This window comes from Carassius auratus, unplaced genomic scaffold (assembly GCF_003368295.1).
Source record: "Carassius auratus strain Wakin unplaced genomic scaffold, ASM336829v1 scaf_tig00012038, whole genome shotgun sequence".
Classification (NCBI taxonomy): Eukaryota; Metazoa; Chordata; class Actinopteri; order Cypriniformes; family Cyprinidae; genus Carassius; species Carassius auratus.
The window spans coordinates 67,413-85,061 of record NW_020524255.1 but is presented as its reverse complement, the minus strand read 5'-3'; the positions used below and the strand labels follow the sequence as shown (position 1 = coordinate 85,061).

Here is a 17,649-nt window from a genome sequence, read left to right as displayed (position 1 = left end):
GATAATACTGATAGGATAGTAATAGTAGTAATAGTGATAGTAATAGTGAAAACAGTTATAGTAATAGTACTAATAGTAATAGTTATAGTAATGGTAATAATAGTGATAATAGTGATTGTAATATAGTAATAGTGATAGTAATAGTGATAATAGTGATAGTTATAGTAATAGTAGAAATAGTAATAGTTATAGTAATATTGATTGTAATAGTGATAATAGTGATAGTAATAGTGATAATAGTGAAAGTAATAGTGATTGTAATAGTGATTGTAATAGTGATAATAGTTATAGTAATATTGATTGTAATAGTGATAGTAGTAATAGTGATAGTAATAGTGATAGTAATAGTGATTGTAATAGTGATTGTAATAGTGATAATAGTGATAGTAATAGTAATAGTAGTAATGGTAATAGTGATAGTAATAGTGATAATAGTGATAGTAATAGTGATTGTAATAGTGATAATAGTTATAGTAATAGTGATTGTAATAGTGATAATAGTTATAGTAATAGTAGTAATAGTAATAGTGATAGTGATAGTAATAGTTATAGTTATAGTGATAATAGTTACAGTAATAGTGATAGTAATAGTGATAACAGTGATTGTAATAGTGATAATAGTGATTGTAATAGTGATAATAGTGATAGTTGTAGTAATATTGATAATACTGATTGTAATAGTGATAATAGTGATTGTAATAGTGATAATAGTGATAGTTGTAGTAATATTGATAATACTGATTGTAATAGTGATAATAGTGATAGTTATAATAATAGTAATAGTGATAATAGTGATAGTTATAGTAATATTGATAATAATGATTGTAATAGTGATAGCTATAGCTCCTATAATGTGAACAGGCCTTTAGTCTTTGACAAATAAAATTATTAGGGCTGTTGTTTTTAATTGTCAAATTGTTATTTGAGTTTATTGCTATGGACAGTTAAAAAAAAACTTGTTCTCTGTGAAAGAATAAAGTTGAATCTGAAATTACAAACAGTTTAATCAAATTTTCACACAGATGTTGTGTGGCACAACAACAGTTAAACATGGAGTGAGTTGTTTCGCGTACATACAGTTATATACATTTCATATTATAGAATGCTGCTACAAGAAAATAATTACATTTTGACTCTGTTTTCTTTACTGTCTAATGAAAATCATAAATGATGTATAATAGGAGATCAGATGCATTAGTTCAGATTAACTTTACAAGTTTGTCAGCTGGCCAACAGTAACCCTGTTTTCTATATAGAAATAAATATAAGAATTAAAAATCAGATACATTTAAAGGCGCTTAGTTGCAGGAAAATAGATTTTCTTAGATTTAAAAGGGAAGTAAAATTTGTGGTGAGGGTTATTTTTTTATATAAAGTTTCAAGGAAGTGGTTTTCTAGACAGGAAGTTGGTGAACTGATGCTGGTGAGTCTGGCTGCTAACACACAATAGATGCCATCAACAATAAAAACCTAAACTGCAACAAATCTCAATTTTCTTTGCAGACAACGGACAGGTCAAATGTGAGCAGGAATAACATATTGCAAGTTCTTATCTGCTCATAAACATGAATGTTCATCATGACAATAAAAAATAAAATAAATGTTTCCTAGCAGATATAGTGTGAAGGAAAAAAGAGAATAATCCATTAAAATACAGCAGAGTGCAACGGGAGAGGAAAACATTGCAACAAAATCCAATTACTATATTTTTTTGAGAAAAGTGTTGTTCATTTGTGTGAAACTTGCCACCACTAAAAGTTCACCCAAAAATAAAAATCTGTTGTTAATGTGCTCACCCTCAGGTCATGCAAGATCAGGATGAGTTTGTTTCTTCATCAGATTTGGAGAAATGTAGAATTGCATCAGTGTGTCACCAATGGAAGTGAATGGGTGCCGTCAGAATGAGAGCACAAACAGCTGATAAAAACATCACAATAATCCTCACGTCACTCCAGTCCATCAGTCAATGTCTTGAGAAGACCAAAGCTGGAGGAAGAGTTATTATGGAATATTTATTTGAGTTAAAAACATCTTAATGCTGGATTTGTTTCATCTTTTGTATTCTCTGTGGATTATTGTGATGTTTTTATCAGCTGTTTGTACTCTCATTCTGACGGCACCCATTCACTGTGATGCAATGCTACATTTCTCCAAACCTGATGAAGAAACAAACTCATCCTGATCTTGGATGGAGCTATTTCTCTAACACGTCTATTTATACCAACTGAATCAAACCAATGTCTTAAAGAGGAGTGGAGCACATGTTATGAGTCCATCAGGCCGTGATCAGGAACATTCAGGTTATATAAAGTTCTCGTGATCTTCTGGGACTGAAGGGTCTTGGTTCCTGTGGTTCACAGCACGTTTATAATCAGGTCCAGGGTTTTCTCCTGATCTGTTCATGTGCATCACAGCGTTCAGGTCTCACTGTACAGAGAGGATCTTTTCATGATTGTCTTCACATCGGAGATAGTTCTGCATCTTCACTTCATCACTGATGCTCGCTGGTTCTGGCGTTTCTTCTGCACCGAGCTCGCCGTCACAGGAGGATCTCGGGATCTTATCCCAGAATCAAGCTGTTCCACACTTCGCTTTTGGAGCCGGGAGATCCACTTGGAGAAAGTTTGAGAGCAGAACTTGAGCTCGGCGTTCCCAGATACGACGGGAATACAGAGACCTGGAGGCACAAGGAAAAGATGGTGTGTTACTCTCTTTATCACTTATGAGGATATGGGCAACATCTCTGTCACATGCTTGAGGTATTCGGCCAATCAGAGCACACCTCACACTTTAGAATGATGAGCTTTGTAAAAATCAACACATTTCAGAAGGCGGGGCTTAGAGCAGAAGGCGGGGCTTAGAGCAGAAGACGGGGCTTAGAGGAGAAACAATAATGCACATTATATAGAAAATAATGTGTTTTTTGAACCTTAAACCACATAAACACATTGCATTACACCAAATGCACAAAATAATAATTTACTCTTTTTAGCAACATCATATGACCCCTTTAAGAAAAACATGTTAGGTTTATATATTAAATATATTTATATATAACATAAATTATATTAATATAGGCCTATATATGCATGTAAATATTTTCATAATATATATGTGTGTAGTTATATATAAATAATAAATATACACCGTACAAAAGTTTTATTTAAATAAAATCACCATTTATCGTTTGACAGCACTAATTATATGTTATTATAATGTATGTGTATAATATTTATTGTCACAATTGTTATATAATCATATTTATTATAAAATAGTATGGATTATATTAAATTACATTAAATATTTATAATAGCCAGAAATACTTTTTTTAAATAATCTGAATTTATAAACTGCACAATAATCATAAAAGAGATTAAACAATGTCTGAATACATGAATGTCCACAAAATATTTAATATATGTACTATTTAAAGGTTTGTTTATAATATTTATAAATGTATAAAATGTATAAATACAAATGTTATACCTATATTTAATATTAATACATAATATATATATATATTTATTAATAAATAATAGATTTTTACAAAGCACACACAAACTATTTAATATATTTTATATATAAAGGGTCATGTTTAGCTTTAGGGGTTATAATTACAAATAATACATTTAATATATAATACTAATTTTGTTTAAATAAAATAAGCAATACAAGTAATTAATATAGCTGCAAGCAGCAATAACGGGGCCAAGCACTACAGAAGCAAGCTTCAGACGAATGGCAGGAATGAGTAATTAAAAGTGTTTTAAGATTATTTTAGGCAAAATGGCTTGAAAACAATAAACACAACAACTAGTAATAAGATTTATTGGCTTATCACGTGTAACCTATAGGTGGCACTGTTACCAAATTAGTTTGGAATGGTCAGTGTGAGGTGTCGATGACACATACAAAGTTTGGTGCAAATATGTCAAAGCTTTGCAGAGATACAGCCTCAAATGCATTTTGACACCCTTCCAGCAGGTTCATTGAAGCGCTAAATGAGAACCGTTTCGTAAATCGACACGAAATCCATAACATTTTGCCAGCATGGTCTGAAGATGATACACGTCAAATTTGGTGAAAATCTGACAAAAGGTCTAGGAGGAGTTCGAAAAAGTAGGTTTTCAACATTAATCAAAATGGCAGATAGGAAGTTCAGCCAAATAAGGAAAACTTTGTATCTATGTTCTCGACTTGACCCAAGGAATCTATTAAGACCAGCATCATGTCAATAACCAGATGTATTCAAAAGTTATTAGCCTTTATGTAAATTGAGTTATAACTTTTGAACACTAGGTGGCGCTGTTTCAAAATATTTTGAGTACCTTCAGGGGATGGTGTTGTTGGCACATTCTGAGTTTCGTAATATTACACTAATGCATTTGTTTAGTATAGCATTCTATTTCAGAAAACTGCATTGAAGTCAATGGGAATTTCATGTTGTGTTCTATTATAGCGCCACCAAGAGGCTCAGTCCAACCATTTGTTTTATGTGTCATCAGAGTGAGCCCATACATATGTGTGTCAATTTTGGTGAAAATATCTCAATTCACTTCAGAGTTATAGACATTTAAATGAAAAAACACGTAAAAAATGACTGACTCTTGACTTTGATTGAATTGTACTACCCCTTACTATCAATATTTTTGCATTTGGGCATTGGCATTTAGCTATCGACCTATGTTTCCGAACTTCTGACGGTGGTTTCGTCTCGATCAAACAAGCGGTTTCAAAGATATAGCCAAATGTTTTTTAAGCGCTAAATCACAACGCTACACAAACCGTAAAGCGAAACCTAGCATGTTTGGTATTGTAGGACTCTGTAAGGTTTCAGGAGTCCAATTTGATGAGTCTGGTGAAAATACGTCGACCACACCCAAAGTTATAAGCATTTTTAAAAAGAAGATCACCACTAGGTGGCGCTGTTTCGAAACTTTTCACGCTCCTTCAGGACATTGTGCTGATGACCCATACCAAGTTTCGTAACAATCCGTTGATGCGTTCTTAAAATACAGCATTTTAGCACAAAATTCAAAATGGCCGACAGTCAAAATGGCCGAAATGGTAAAATTGGATATCAGTCAACTCGGCATGTTGCCCTGAATCTAACAAGACCAATATTATGATTTTTGGACAAACTATTCAGAAGTTATAAGCAAAAATAGCAGTTTTTCATATCTCCGGACCAGTAGGTGGCGCTGCGCCGAAACGCAGCATGTAGCCTCAGGTCATGCTTGTTATGACATGTACCAAGTTTGGTCTGAATAGGATAAGTCGTTGCAGAGATACAGCCATACGACTGTTTTTGTAAGCGTTACGTAAAATTTGTTTGAGCGTTTATCGGAAACGATTTGACGAATCAATTTGATTTGCATAACTTTTGGTCAGCACTCCCTGAAGATGAGCTGGTTCAATTTTCATGTGAATCGGACAAACCGTCTAGGACGAGTTCGAAAAAGTAGGTTTTAAAAAAAATTCAAAATGGCGGCCACATTTATGTGACGGAAAATGACTTGCTAGGGTGCAATCGAATCGGCATGAGCTCAGAAATCAGATGAAAAAAGAATTCTGATGATTGGCCTCACGGTCAAAAAGTTATTAACAAAATTAAAGTGAAATTTTGGACAGTTGGTGGCGCTAGAGGGAATGTCTTAGACACACCAAAATTGGTGTACTTAATGTGGGCACTGTCCTCTATAAGAATGTCAAACCATTACAACTTTCCCGCATTCGGTTCTATGGGCTGCCATAGACCCCCAGTCGGAAGAATAATAATAATAATAAATATAGCTGCAAGCAGCAATTACGGGGCCAAGCACTCCAACGGCAAATGTAGGAGCTAAGCATGGCATGGAGCATCACACCAAATGCATTAATGAGCAATAACAGCAATTTTAGGATGATTGTAATTGAAATGGCTAAAAAAATCATAAATACAACCTCTAGTAGCATGATTTACTGGCTTATCAAAATTGACCAATAGGTGGTGCTGTTATCAAGTCAATTTGGTGTACTCTGTGTGACTTTTCAATGACACAAACAAAGTTTGGTGTCAATATGCCAAAGCATTGCAGAGATACAGCCTCAAGTGTCATTTTGGCATTGTGCCTCAAATTCGTCGCTGTGGTATGCGAAAACGGTTTTGTCTATCGATACAAAATCCATAACATTTTGTCAGTACAGTCTACAGATCATCTGAGTCAATTTTGGTGAAAATCGGACCAACGGTTGATGAGGAGTTCGAAAAAGTAGGTTTTCAACATAAATCAAAATGGCGGACAGGAAGTTCGGCTTACTCTGGCATATATGGTATCTATGTTGTCGGCATAAGCCAGGGAATATTTTGAGGCCAGTTTCATTACAATAGGCTAATGCATTAAAAAGTTACTAGCATTTTTATAAGTGTAATTATTCATAGTTAATGAATGGTTCATTACTCTTGACCAATAGGTGGCGCTGTTACCAAATTTATGTGGCATGGTCAGTGTCAGGTGGCGATGACACATACAAAGTTTGGTGCAAAAATGTCAAAGCGTTGCAGAGATACAGCCTCAAATGCATTTTGGCACCCTTCCAGCAAATTCGTTGATGCGCTAAATCAGAACCGTTTTGTATATCGACACGAAATCCATAACTTTTTGCCAGCATGGTCTGAAGATGATTCACGTCAAATTTGGTGAAAATCGGACTAACGGTCTAGGAGGAGTTCGAAAAAGTAGGTTTTCAACATTAATCAAAATGGCGGACAGGAAGTATGGCCAATTTTGGCATAATTGGTATCTATGTTCTCGGCATGACCCAAAGAATACGGGGAGACCATTTGCATTTCAATTGTCTAATTTACTCAAAAGTTATTAGCATTTTTGTTATAATTCATTATAACTCTTGACCACAAGGTGGCGCTGCCACCAAACTTTTTGAGTACATTCAGGGCATGGAGCCGAATATTTTTGTAATTATTTGCGAAACGATATGATGCTGCGTTGAAAAAATACAGCATTTTAAAACATAATTCAAAATGGCCGACGCCTAAAATGGCTGACACGGGAAATTTGCATATCATACGACTCGACATGACTCACTGAATCTAAAGAGACCAGTTGTGTGATTTTTGGCCAAACCATTCAGAAGATATAAGCCAAAATATGCATTTTTCATATCTCCTGACCACTAGGTGGCGCTGTGTCGAAACACTGCAGGTAGTCTCAGGTCATGCTTATTATAACACACACCAAGTTTGGTTTCAATATGCCAAACCGTTGCTGAGATATAGCCTCAAGTGCATTTTTGCGTGCTTTTCGTCAAATTTGTTTACGTGTCATTCGACAATGGTTGGACGAATCAACTTGAATTCCATAACTTTTTGCCAGCATGATCTGAAGATGATCTGAGCCAATTTTCGTGGCAATCGGACTAACCGTCTAGCACGAGTTCGAAAAAGTAGGTTTTTCGAAAAATTGAAAATAGCGAAAAAACTAAACCTTGCGATTTTTGAATTTTGGGGTTCATTCGACTTGGCATGAGCCAAGGATTCAGAGGAAAAAAGAATTTCCATTTTCTGGCTTACGGTTCAAAAGTTATTAGCATACAAACATTGAAAGTTTGGACAAGTGGTGGCGCTAGAGAGTAGGAGTTAGAGACTTCAAATTAGCTATAGTTAATGTTGGGACTGTCCTCTATCAGTGTGCCAAATTATACAACTTTCCCGCAATCGGTTCTATGGGCTGCCATAGACTTGCGGCGGAAGAAGAAGAAGAAGAAGAAGAAGAAGAAGCAGAATAATAATAACGCCAACGATTACAATAGGTGCCTACGCACCTTCGGTGCTTGGCCCCTAATAAGAACGCCAACAAAAACAAGAGGGTCCTACGCACCTTCGGTGCTTGGCCCCTAATAATTGTTATTTAAAGTTGAATATTCCTAACAGAGTGTAACTGCCAGTGTGTGTGTTGTGCTCTCTGACCGGTGTGTGTTGGTGTGTGTAGAGCGATGAAGTGTCCGGCTCCGTCTTTATGGGCCGCGCTTCTTCAGTGGGACTGGAGTTCACAGCACTGGACGCCGTCTGACCCTCGGATGACCCTGAGATGACACACAGGTCAAAGGTCACCCTCACTGATTCCACCATGCTCATGATTCTGACTTTAGATGCTAATGAGAAGAGTTCTCTTCTCACCAGGTTTGGACTTGCTGAAGTTTTTGGGTTTGCGTTTGCGCGTCTGAATTCCCTCTTTCTTCATGGCAGGAGGACGAGGAACCTGAACACAGGAGCAGAAACTCATTCTGATTAAACAGCCAGATTTGACACAAAAGCTGTACATTTGCACTGTCATAGCGTGAAGTTATGTCTTCTTGAGTCTGTCTCACCCCGTGGAGTTTCATGTAGAGTCCGCAGGCGTTGCAGACCGGCTCTCCTTCTGCGTTACGTCTCCAGAGCGTGGTTGTGGTCGTCTGACAGTTAGTGCAGGACAAACCAACCCGTCTGGACGCAGACTGACCAGGAGACAGACAGAAAGCAGCGGGTCAGTGATGGGCTTCACATCTGAATCAAGCCTGGATTAAACAATGCAATGCTACAAAGTAATGCAAAAAAAAAAAAAAAAAATATGCTGGAAACAATGAAAATGTTGCAATAATAAAAAAAAAAAAATGAAAAAAAGCACTGCAATATAAAACAAAATAAAAAGAGATTTCACTAATAAAATGTAATGCAAAAAAAAAAAACTTGTTGGAAACACAAAATTTTCAAATAAGAAATGCTGCAAATAAAAATTACACTTTGCAATACTATAAATAGTGCAAAATAAAAAACACTGCAATAATAAAAAATACAAAGTAATGTAGAAACAATGACCTTTCTGCAAACGGTAAAAGATAAAAAAAAATGAACACTGCAATAAAAATGTCAAATTATAAATAAAGTCTGCACTAATAAAATGTAACACAAGATAAAAAATTACAAAACAATTGCTGCAAAAATGGAAATAAAAACTAAAATTTGCAATGTTATAAATAGTGCAAATTAAAAAAAAACACTGCAATAATAAAAAATACAAAAGTAATGCAAAATTTAAAAAATGTGATAAAAAATGACCTTGCTGCAAACAATAAAAGATAAAAAGATAAAGAAAATTAAAAATAAAATTAAAAATCTAAAATTAAAAATAAAGAATGCATTAATCAAATGTAACGCAAAATAAATAAAAAAAGCTACAATCCTGGAAAAATATAAATGTATCGTTGCAATGCTATAAAAAGTGCAAAAAAAAAAAAACATTGCAATAATAAAAAAAAAAATACAATTGCATAAAACATGTTAGCTTACAGTAATTAAAAATAAATTACAGTAATTAAAAAATAATTATATTTATATATATATATGCTACAAAAACTGAAAACTCTGCAATATTAATAAAAAATGCTGCAATAATTAAAAAGTAATGCAAAATAAAATAAGAAAAACACTGCAAGATAACAATACACACTTCAATAATAAAAAGTAATGCAAAAAAATATATAATATAAAAATGGCAAAAATAAATTAAAAATAAATTACAGTAATTAAAAAATAATTATATTTATATATATATATGCTACAAAAACTGAAAACTCTGCAATATTAATAAAAAATGCTGCAATAATTAAAAAGTAATGCAAAATAAAATAAGAAAAACACTGCAAGATAACAATACACACTTCAATAATAAAAAGTAATGCAAAAAAATATATAATTTAAAATGGCAAAAAATAACCCTGTGCACTAATTTTTTTTTTTTTTTAAATGTAACAAAATTCAAAATAGACAATAAATAATGTTATTAACTGTGATAGGTCAACAGGATGAAAAACGTGTGTTTAATGAACTAGACTCATACGTCGATTTTAAGGTTGAAATAGAAAGATTGGCCGGTGTGTTGTCAGGAGGGAGACTGATGTTGTGAATGTGGGTGAAACACACCAGTCGTCTCTGAGGTTTGATGAGCGGCCGGTTGATCCCGTTCATCTTGTTATAGAGACCGCAGGCGTTACACAGATAATGACCCGTCCCGTCCCGCCGCCACAGAGGAGTAGCTATCGCCCCGCAGTTCACACACTCACGACCCTCAGCCAAATCATCCAGCAGCTCTGAGCAGAACAAACACACACTCATGAGTTCACAAAGACGCTTTTATCCGTGGAGGTGAAGAAGAGCATCCAGCCTCTGGAGATTTAATAGTGATTTATATATATATTTTAATTTGTAAAACTCTGCTGCAGACACTAAAAAACTGCAATGATTAAAAAAGTGCCAAATAAAAATAATTAAATAAAAAATAAATAAACCTTCTGCAATCACTGGCGAGAAAATAGAAATAGAAATAAACACCATAATAAAAATAGTGTCAAATAAAATGAAAAATAAATATTGCAAAAAAATACTTTAAAAACTTTATGCAAATACTAAAAAAACTGTAATAATAAAACTGAAAATATGAATAGGTAAATAAAATTAATGCAATAATAACAAATAATGCAAAACAAAAAATATAATTTCCATGCACAGTGAAAAACCGCTATAATAAAAACGCAAAATAAACACTGAATTAATAAAACAGTACAAAATCAAATTTATAAATATAATCAATGCACTTATACTAAAATGCAAAATAAAAATATATAAACTGTGGTAGTAAAAAAAAAAAAAAAAGCAAAATAAAAAGCCAATTTTCTGCAAACACTGAAAAGACTGCGATGATAAAAACCAGTGCAAAATTAAAAATTTTAACAAACTGCAATAATAAAAAGTGCAAAATAAAAATAAGCAATGCATAAAATAATAAAGTGTAAAGTAAAAAAAATAAAAAATAAATAAACACTGCAATAAAACTGTGCAAAATAAAAAAAAGAGTCATACATTTTTTACAACAAAATGAGAAGTGTAGCTTCTGAATTGTGAATCAAAGCAGCTGAGTTTCCTGATCAGCAGGAGGCGCTGTTTCTCACCAGTGTGTGTCTCTGTTAATCACATGACAGACCTGAACTACAACACTGAACCAGGACCAGTGTGGACACCTGAGGCAGAGGCAGAATCATTCATCTCTCTCACTCAACCATTCTTCAGGCTTTCAAACACCTTTAACAAGCTGCTGTACGCTTTCTGTCACATTCATTCAGAGTCAGTACAGATCCAGCAGAGGACAAGAGCTGAGACACACATAACAGTTTCTTTTTTTTATTGCGATATTTCTAGTGTTTAGAAAAATGAATTATATACCTATTGTTTTTTTGTGTGCAGTATTTATTTTTATTTTTTGTATTATTGCTGATTTATTTTGTACTTTTTTTTAATATTGCATTGTTTTGTTTTTTTTTATGATTTTTTTATTGCAATGTTCTGTTTTTCAAGTTGCAAATGCTTCGAGAACACACACACACACACACATACACACACACACACACAGATTGCTTTCTGGGCAATTAATAGTAAACTTTGAACCTTGAACCTTGAACAAAAGGTTTAAAACATTTTTTCAAAGCTAAAAAATAAAAATAAAAACTAGATTAATCACCATTAAAGACTGAATAATAAAACAGAATGTATATATATATATATGTGTGATAATAATAGTGCAAAATTAAAGTACAAATACACACTAAAATAATAAAACATTTATTATTTATTAACAATTATAAAAAAAAAAATTGTGCAAAATAAAAAAAATTAAACTGCAATAATAAAACAGAGAAGCATAAATTAGATAAAGCAACAATAAAAAGTAAAAAAAAATTATTACAAATAAAAAAAACACACTCCTAAATGCTGGAATAATAAAACTGTGCAAAATAAAACAGACGTACACTAAATGCAATCTCTGGTCTTTAATAATATTCTAGAAATGCACAAAATCATTATTTATACATTGTTCATTTTTTTAAATCATAAAATAGAAAGTTGCTTTAACGTTTGCAGTTTAAAACATGCATCCTGTACATTTGGACAGAGAGCATTCAGAAATAATGTTTTTAAAAGGTTTGCACAAAAACGCAGAAACTATTTATAAACTGCACAAAAGCTCCCAAAAAATACAACTGAAGTCAAGCTTGTGTCTGGGTTCATTAATAACACTCTATTAATAACACAAAGCTCACTTTACTCTTACAGTTTAATGAAAAATCAGAGTTTATTTAATATCTCAGGCAAACATGATTTATCTCGCGCACAGATTCGTGATTGTGTCTCTCTCGGAAAGACAATATAACTATAAACTGAACGGAATGATTGCTAATCAAATCTTTATCTTACTGATTTGTGTGCAGTTATTGATGTGAATAAATCTCACGTGGCACAGATTATTACATCAATCCACGCTTTGTTTTCTTTCGCTTTTTTTACCTTGACTTCGTTTTTTTTGTCAGAAAAGTTTATTTATTTATTTTTTTAATGCATTTTAGACGTTTTTAACCAAAGCGACTCAAAGTGCATTGATGCTATAATTCGTTTAACCATATTATTGTGAATTTGATCATTAGAGCAACATGCAAACAACAAAAAAGGTACAATTTTCGATAAAGCGATTCTTTAAAAATCGCCTAAAGCGAATACAACATAATAATTATCTTAAATCATCATTATTAATCATTTAGATGTTTTATGTATACAGGTCACAAATGAATTTACATCAGAAACTTATTTTAGCTTTATCTTTTATTCTGTTATATCATATTAATATTTCATATATTTTATAATCTTTTTATATTGATGTATTATGAATTAATTTTAGTCTATAAAATAGTTTTAATTATTCTGTCATAGGCTACACACGACAGATAAAACAATATTATTTATTTATAGCCATAAAATAAACAGCAGAGGTTACTTAAAAATAAAATTACCTAATTATATCTGTTTTCGGGATTTGAACGACTTCATGAAATGTAAACCACAAAATGTTTCTAAATGCGGAACAATTTCATTAAAGCTAAATAAAAAAGCTATTTTTTTGCATGATTTATAGACTATTATAGGCCTAATAATAAATAAATATAAACGATCCCAGGAGACGAATTAAAACTCTTTTTTTCTGTGTCGTGTCTCATAAAAGCATTTTCACTTCGAGCTTAAAGAAATAAAAACAGAAAATAAATTAAAGTCTTATGGGAAAAAAATTATTTCGTATCTTTTCAGGCCCTGCTGATAATAAAATAATAATAGTAAAACCAATTTTATTTATTTTTTGCAATAAATATTTATATGATTCGATCAGAGTGACATCATCTAAATTCTCGGCTCATTATGTAAAAACTGTTTTTTATAAACTGTAAACTCCGTAATGTTTCTTAGCATTATTAAATAGTAATAATAGTAAAAAAAACTCGGCCCAAATTATCAAAAGACAGTATATATTTTTCTAAAAGCTGATGTTTATAGCCATAAATGGCGAAACTTAATTTAGATTTGACCATGTTCATTATTCTGATAATCAATTCTTCCAGCAAATAAAATAAATGTAACTAATTATTATAGGAAATCATATTAAGCCTACAACCACACGGTTTCAAAACAGAACATAACATTGAAAAAATAATGCACTTTTATTAATTTATTTGTATTTTTATTATTATTCATATTCATAAGCGAGTTTGGCGATTTTTAAATTTCATCAAAATAAATCCAGGCCGGAAACAAGTAAAACTGAGCAGCGCGTGAGCGTTAAATCACCTGTGTGTTTTACTTTCGTTTTATTTGAATCATATTCTCATATCAGATGATGAATGATAGTGTCGTGCAAACTCTTATTTAAACTTCCTAAAATGACAACCACAAATACACATCAAGCTCAAACCATCGATGACTATTTCTTTCTAACATTTCAACCTAAATTTAAGATATCAATGTAATATATATATATATATATATATATATATATATATATATATATATGTGTGTGTTTTTTTTATTGCAAATAAAACCAAAGAAATCTTGTGAAGCGTACTCCATTATTTGAAGTCTTTCTGCTTCGGAATTGCATGTTCATAGTCGCTGTTTAAAATAAAGGTGCTTAAAATGTTCTTCAAGGATGCACCATTCAGTAAAAGAAGCATCTCTTCCTCATGTTTTTCTAATCTGAATAAACTTCTTTCGGAGCAAAGACGCTTTTGTGAAACAGAAAGTTTCTTCAGAAATGAAAGGTTCTTCATGGAACCAGAAAAGCTTCTTCGATGGCATCACGAAGGCCCTTTATTTTTAAGAGCGTCTACCATTTTTTTTTTTTTTTGTGAAATTTATTCCGCTAGAAATGTTTGAGTCAACTCTATTTTATTTTTATTTATTTTAAAAAATACAGAATCCTGAAATCATTCTGAATTCTCACCCAGACTGTGGTGGCGCGTTGTCCCGGGGGCTCCGCCGCTCTGGAGGCTGTGCAGCACGGAGCTGTCAAAGTGCGACGCCGCCCAAGAGCCTCCGATGTTGGGGCTCATGTAAGCCGGGTATCCGCCGTGATAGGATCCGCTCAGACCGCGCGAGCCGTAGTGCTCTCTCCCGCCGGCGGAGATGTTCAGCGGGCCGGAGTAACTCACCGTCTCCCGCGCCGCCGCGACCCCGGAGCTCAGCGGAGTGCTCGTGGAGAACGGGAACCTGGAGACCGGAGAGTGATGCTGGCCGCCGGTGGAGCTGTAAGAGGCTTCGCCCGCCTGCGCCCATCCCGAGTGCGCGGACACCGGGCTGCTCTGCTGCGGCGTCTGGAGGTACGGCAGCGCCGGGATCATCGAGGTGACCCGGGTGGGTGTCACGTACACCGGCGAAGCGGCGGCGTTATGCAGGAACCCGGGCTCGTAAGACGCGGGTCCGTGGTTTGCGGTCATCGTTACACCTTGATACATGTCCACAGGTGAGCGATCGCTCCACTCGCGAGGACCGGGGCATCGGCGTCGCTCTTACCGGGCTGAGCTCACCCTGGGAGCATTTTCTGCTTCGCTTGACTTGGCGGCAGCGGAGGATGATGAGGGTGTATGGTCTCACTCCTCCCAATCTCTCCGCCTCCAGTAACGCGCATCTGATTCCTGCTCGGGTCACCGACCTCGTTAACAGGAACAACAACATATTCCCATTATATCTGCTCCACGCCCGCAAATCAGACCCGGTTCACAAACGAAATCAATAACATACAGTTAAAGCTGTAATCATTACTTTTTTTTTTTTTTTTGCAGATTTGACAAACTATCAGTGCGTTATGGTTTGCGCTCTCGAGCCTTTATTTGCGCACGTGCAAGAATTAATTCTGAGATTCCAATTACAAAATTAAGGATTTCATTTCATTGACTAAATAGGATCATATAAAAAACTTAAACATATAAAAACATGTTCTTTAAAGAACGCCACAAAAAATATTATCTTATAATAAAAAATACAAATACAAATGAAAACAAAAAATTAATAAATATTAACTAATTTATAAAAAAATCACTCACACACTCACACAAATATTTCAGTTTTGCAAGAAATTAGCATACATTTGAGACCGTCGATAAATGATTTGATTAAATTACTAAAATGTGACGTCATAACTGACAAGCAAAGGAGAGAAGCGGGGAAGAGTTTTAGATCTTTCCGGATTAAAAACTCTGGTAAATGAACGCATGGTCGTGAAATTTATCTAAATTATTTTATTACAATATAATTTCCTAAGAGTTCAAATATGTAAGCCCTGTGAGATATTTAATTATATTGCATCGTAACTGAAAAAAAAAAACTGGTAAAAAAAACAAAAAAAAAACCTATATACATTTTTGTACGTGATTTTAATAGGTCAGCAAAATAAAGAAAACTGTATAAGGCCTAAATCAATTATAGGCTATACGCATGATTTATATCATGTCTCACTTTTAAAAGTAAAGCAAAAATCACGTTTTACATAGGATATGTAATTCGCATATTTAATGTATCAGTATTACAATAATATCCAAAAATATTCTATGTATTAATACTGCGTTTAATACGTGCAGGAAGAGACGAGTGATGGAGATGATTGATGTCCCGCGCATCGCTGACGTCACGGTTGTCGGAAGCATCACTGTTGTTGTTTTCAATGACACATTCTTTTTGACTGTCATTTCGCTGTTTTTTATAAACAACCCAAGACTTTCATGCGGTCCATTTCCTTTACAATTATCCGTGTCGATATGAGGCTTCCGCAACGCTATCCAGACCACTTTCACACAGAACATCCGCCAGCAGTGTGAGGACACACTTGTTGTTTTCTTTTTAAAACATTGCATTGCACTGTTAATAATCTGAATGCAAAATCTGAGTTTAGAGTTGGTGGTGTTTGATGCAATGCACCATTTTATTTTACTGCGATCACAGTAGTTTATACGTCACAGTTCACTTTATTTTGCTATCCTTTATGAACTATAGTGTCATGCATCCACTAGTAAAAAATACAAAATTATATATATATCTGGTGTCTGAAGAATTTTTGGGTCGACTGTAGTACTAATGCATTAAAACACATGACAAACATATCTTCAAGTATTATAATGCATTGTAACTTTGGTTACTATTAATTATGAAAAGATGCAATGCATTGCAACGTGCATGTTGATAATGCATTATAAAGGAAAGCTTTACAAAGACGTACAAAACTGCTGGTATAAAAAGACAACACATTAAGATAGTATACTAGGATACATGAAAAACTCCTTTATTTGAAGGATTTTGTGAAAGTTTTAAGTAGAAAAGGAGTGAATGACTTGGATTTCTGTAGTGCAGGTAATAGTCTCACAGAGGATATTATTGATAGCGAGTCCAAAGCAGGACAGGATGCAGTTGGAGTTAAGCAGGTTCTGGAAAACTTGGGAAATCAGCAGATCTCCTCCATATCGCTCCCAGCTTCCTCAGCGTCTCCGTCTCCGTCCTCAACGGGAAACTTTCCGTGGCTGGTCAATGTGAAGTCCTCCGCTCCTCTTCAAGTGTTTTCCAGAATTCCCATCATCTGCTGAAACTCTAAAATTGTAATCGATTTGCAAAAGACGATTATCACGTTACAAAAGACAGAAATGGTTCAGAGGTCTATGATTTGATATTTATCCGTCGTATAGTATAAACACTTTTTGAAGAAAATGTAAGTTGGGTGTTGTGGGTGCATGCCACAGTGACATCATCACGGATGTGTTCTTGTCACACATGCTTTTTATTTCTATCCCTTTATTGCTAGAAGAGATGTGTACGTATGTGTGAGTGTTTGTTTGAGGCATGTGGTGTGATTGGTTCGGGCCCAGACTCTGTCGGAGTGAGTATGAACGAGGTGTTTGCAGACGAAGATGAGACGGGGAGAAACAGCAGATAGCATGGATGAGACCGACTGAAGGGAGGAGTGTGTGTTTGTTGGAGAACTGAACGTGTTGCAAGACAGAAAATCGAAATAGTGGAATGTGATGCGTAATAAATATCAGCATCCTTCTGTCTGCAAACCTAGAGCATTAAAAGAGAAAAATGAGACACTTTACACAAGTATGATGCAACGTGTGAGTTGTATTTACATGTACATAGCATTCATTTCTGGGTTTCAGAAGATACACATATGTAAGATATATATGTATAATATTGCTAAAAGGCTGCCAGGGTGTAGTTATGAAGGTAATAGCAGTTGCAACTTACATTGCACTCAA

The 17,649-nt window shown here is 34.1% G+C and overlaps 1 protein-coding gene across 1 annotated transcript; it reads right to left on the bottom strand.

The window, feature by feature from the left end:
• Nucleotides 1-986: 986 nt before the first annotated feature.
• On the bottom strand, nt 987-15,065 carry LOC113073346 (transcription factor GATA-4-like). The gene is made up of 6 exons (XM_026246270.1): nt 14,352-15,065; nt 9,959-10,125; nt 8,368-8,493; nt 8,177-8,258; nt 7,967-8,082; nt 987-2,677 (listed from the first exon to the last, which is right to left on the bottom strand). The coding sequence occupies exons 1-6, from the start codon at nt 14,860-14,862 to the stop codon at nt 2,561-2,563; spliced, it is 1,119 nt and encodes a 372-aa protein (XP_026102055.1). The 5' UTR covers nt 14,863-15,065; the 3' UTR covers nt 987-2,560.
• Nucleotides 15,066-17,649: the final 2,584 nt, after the last annotated feature.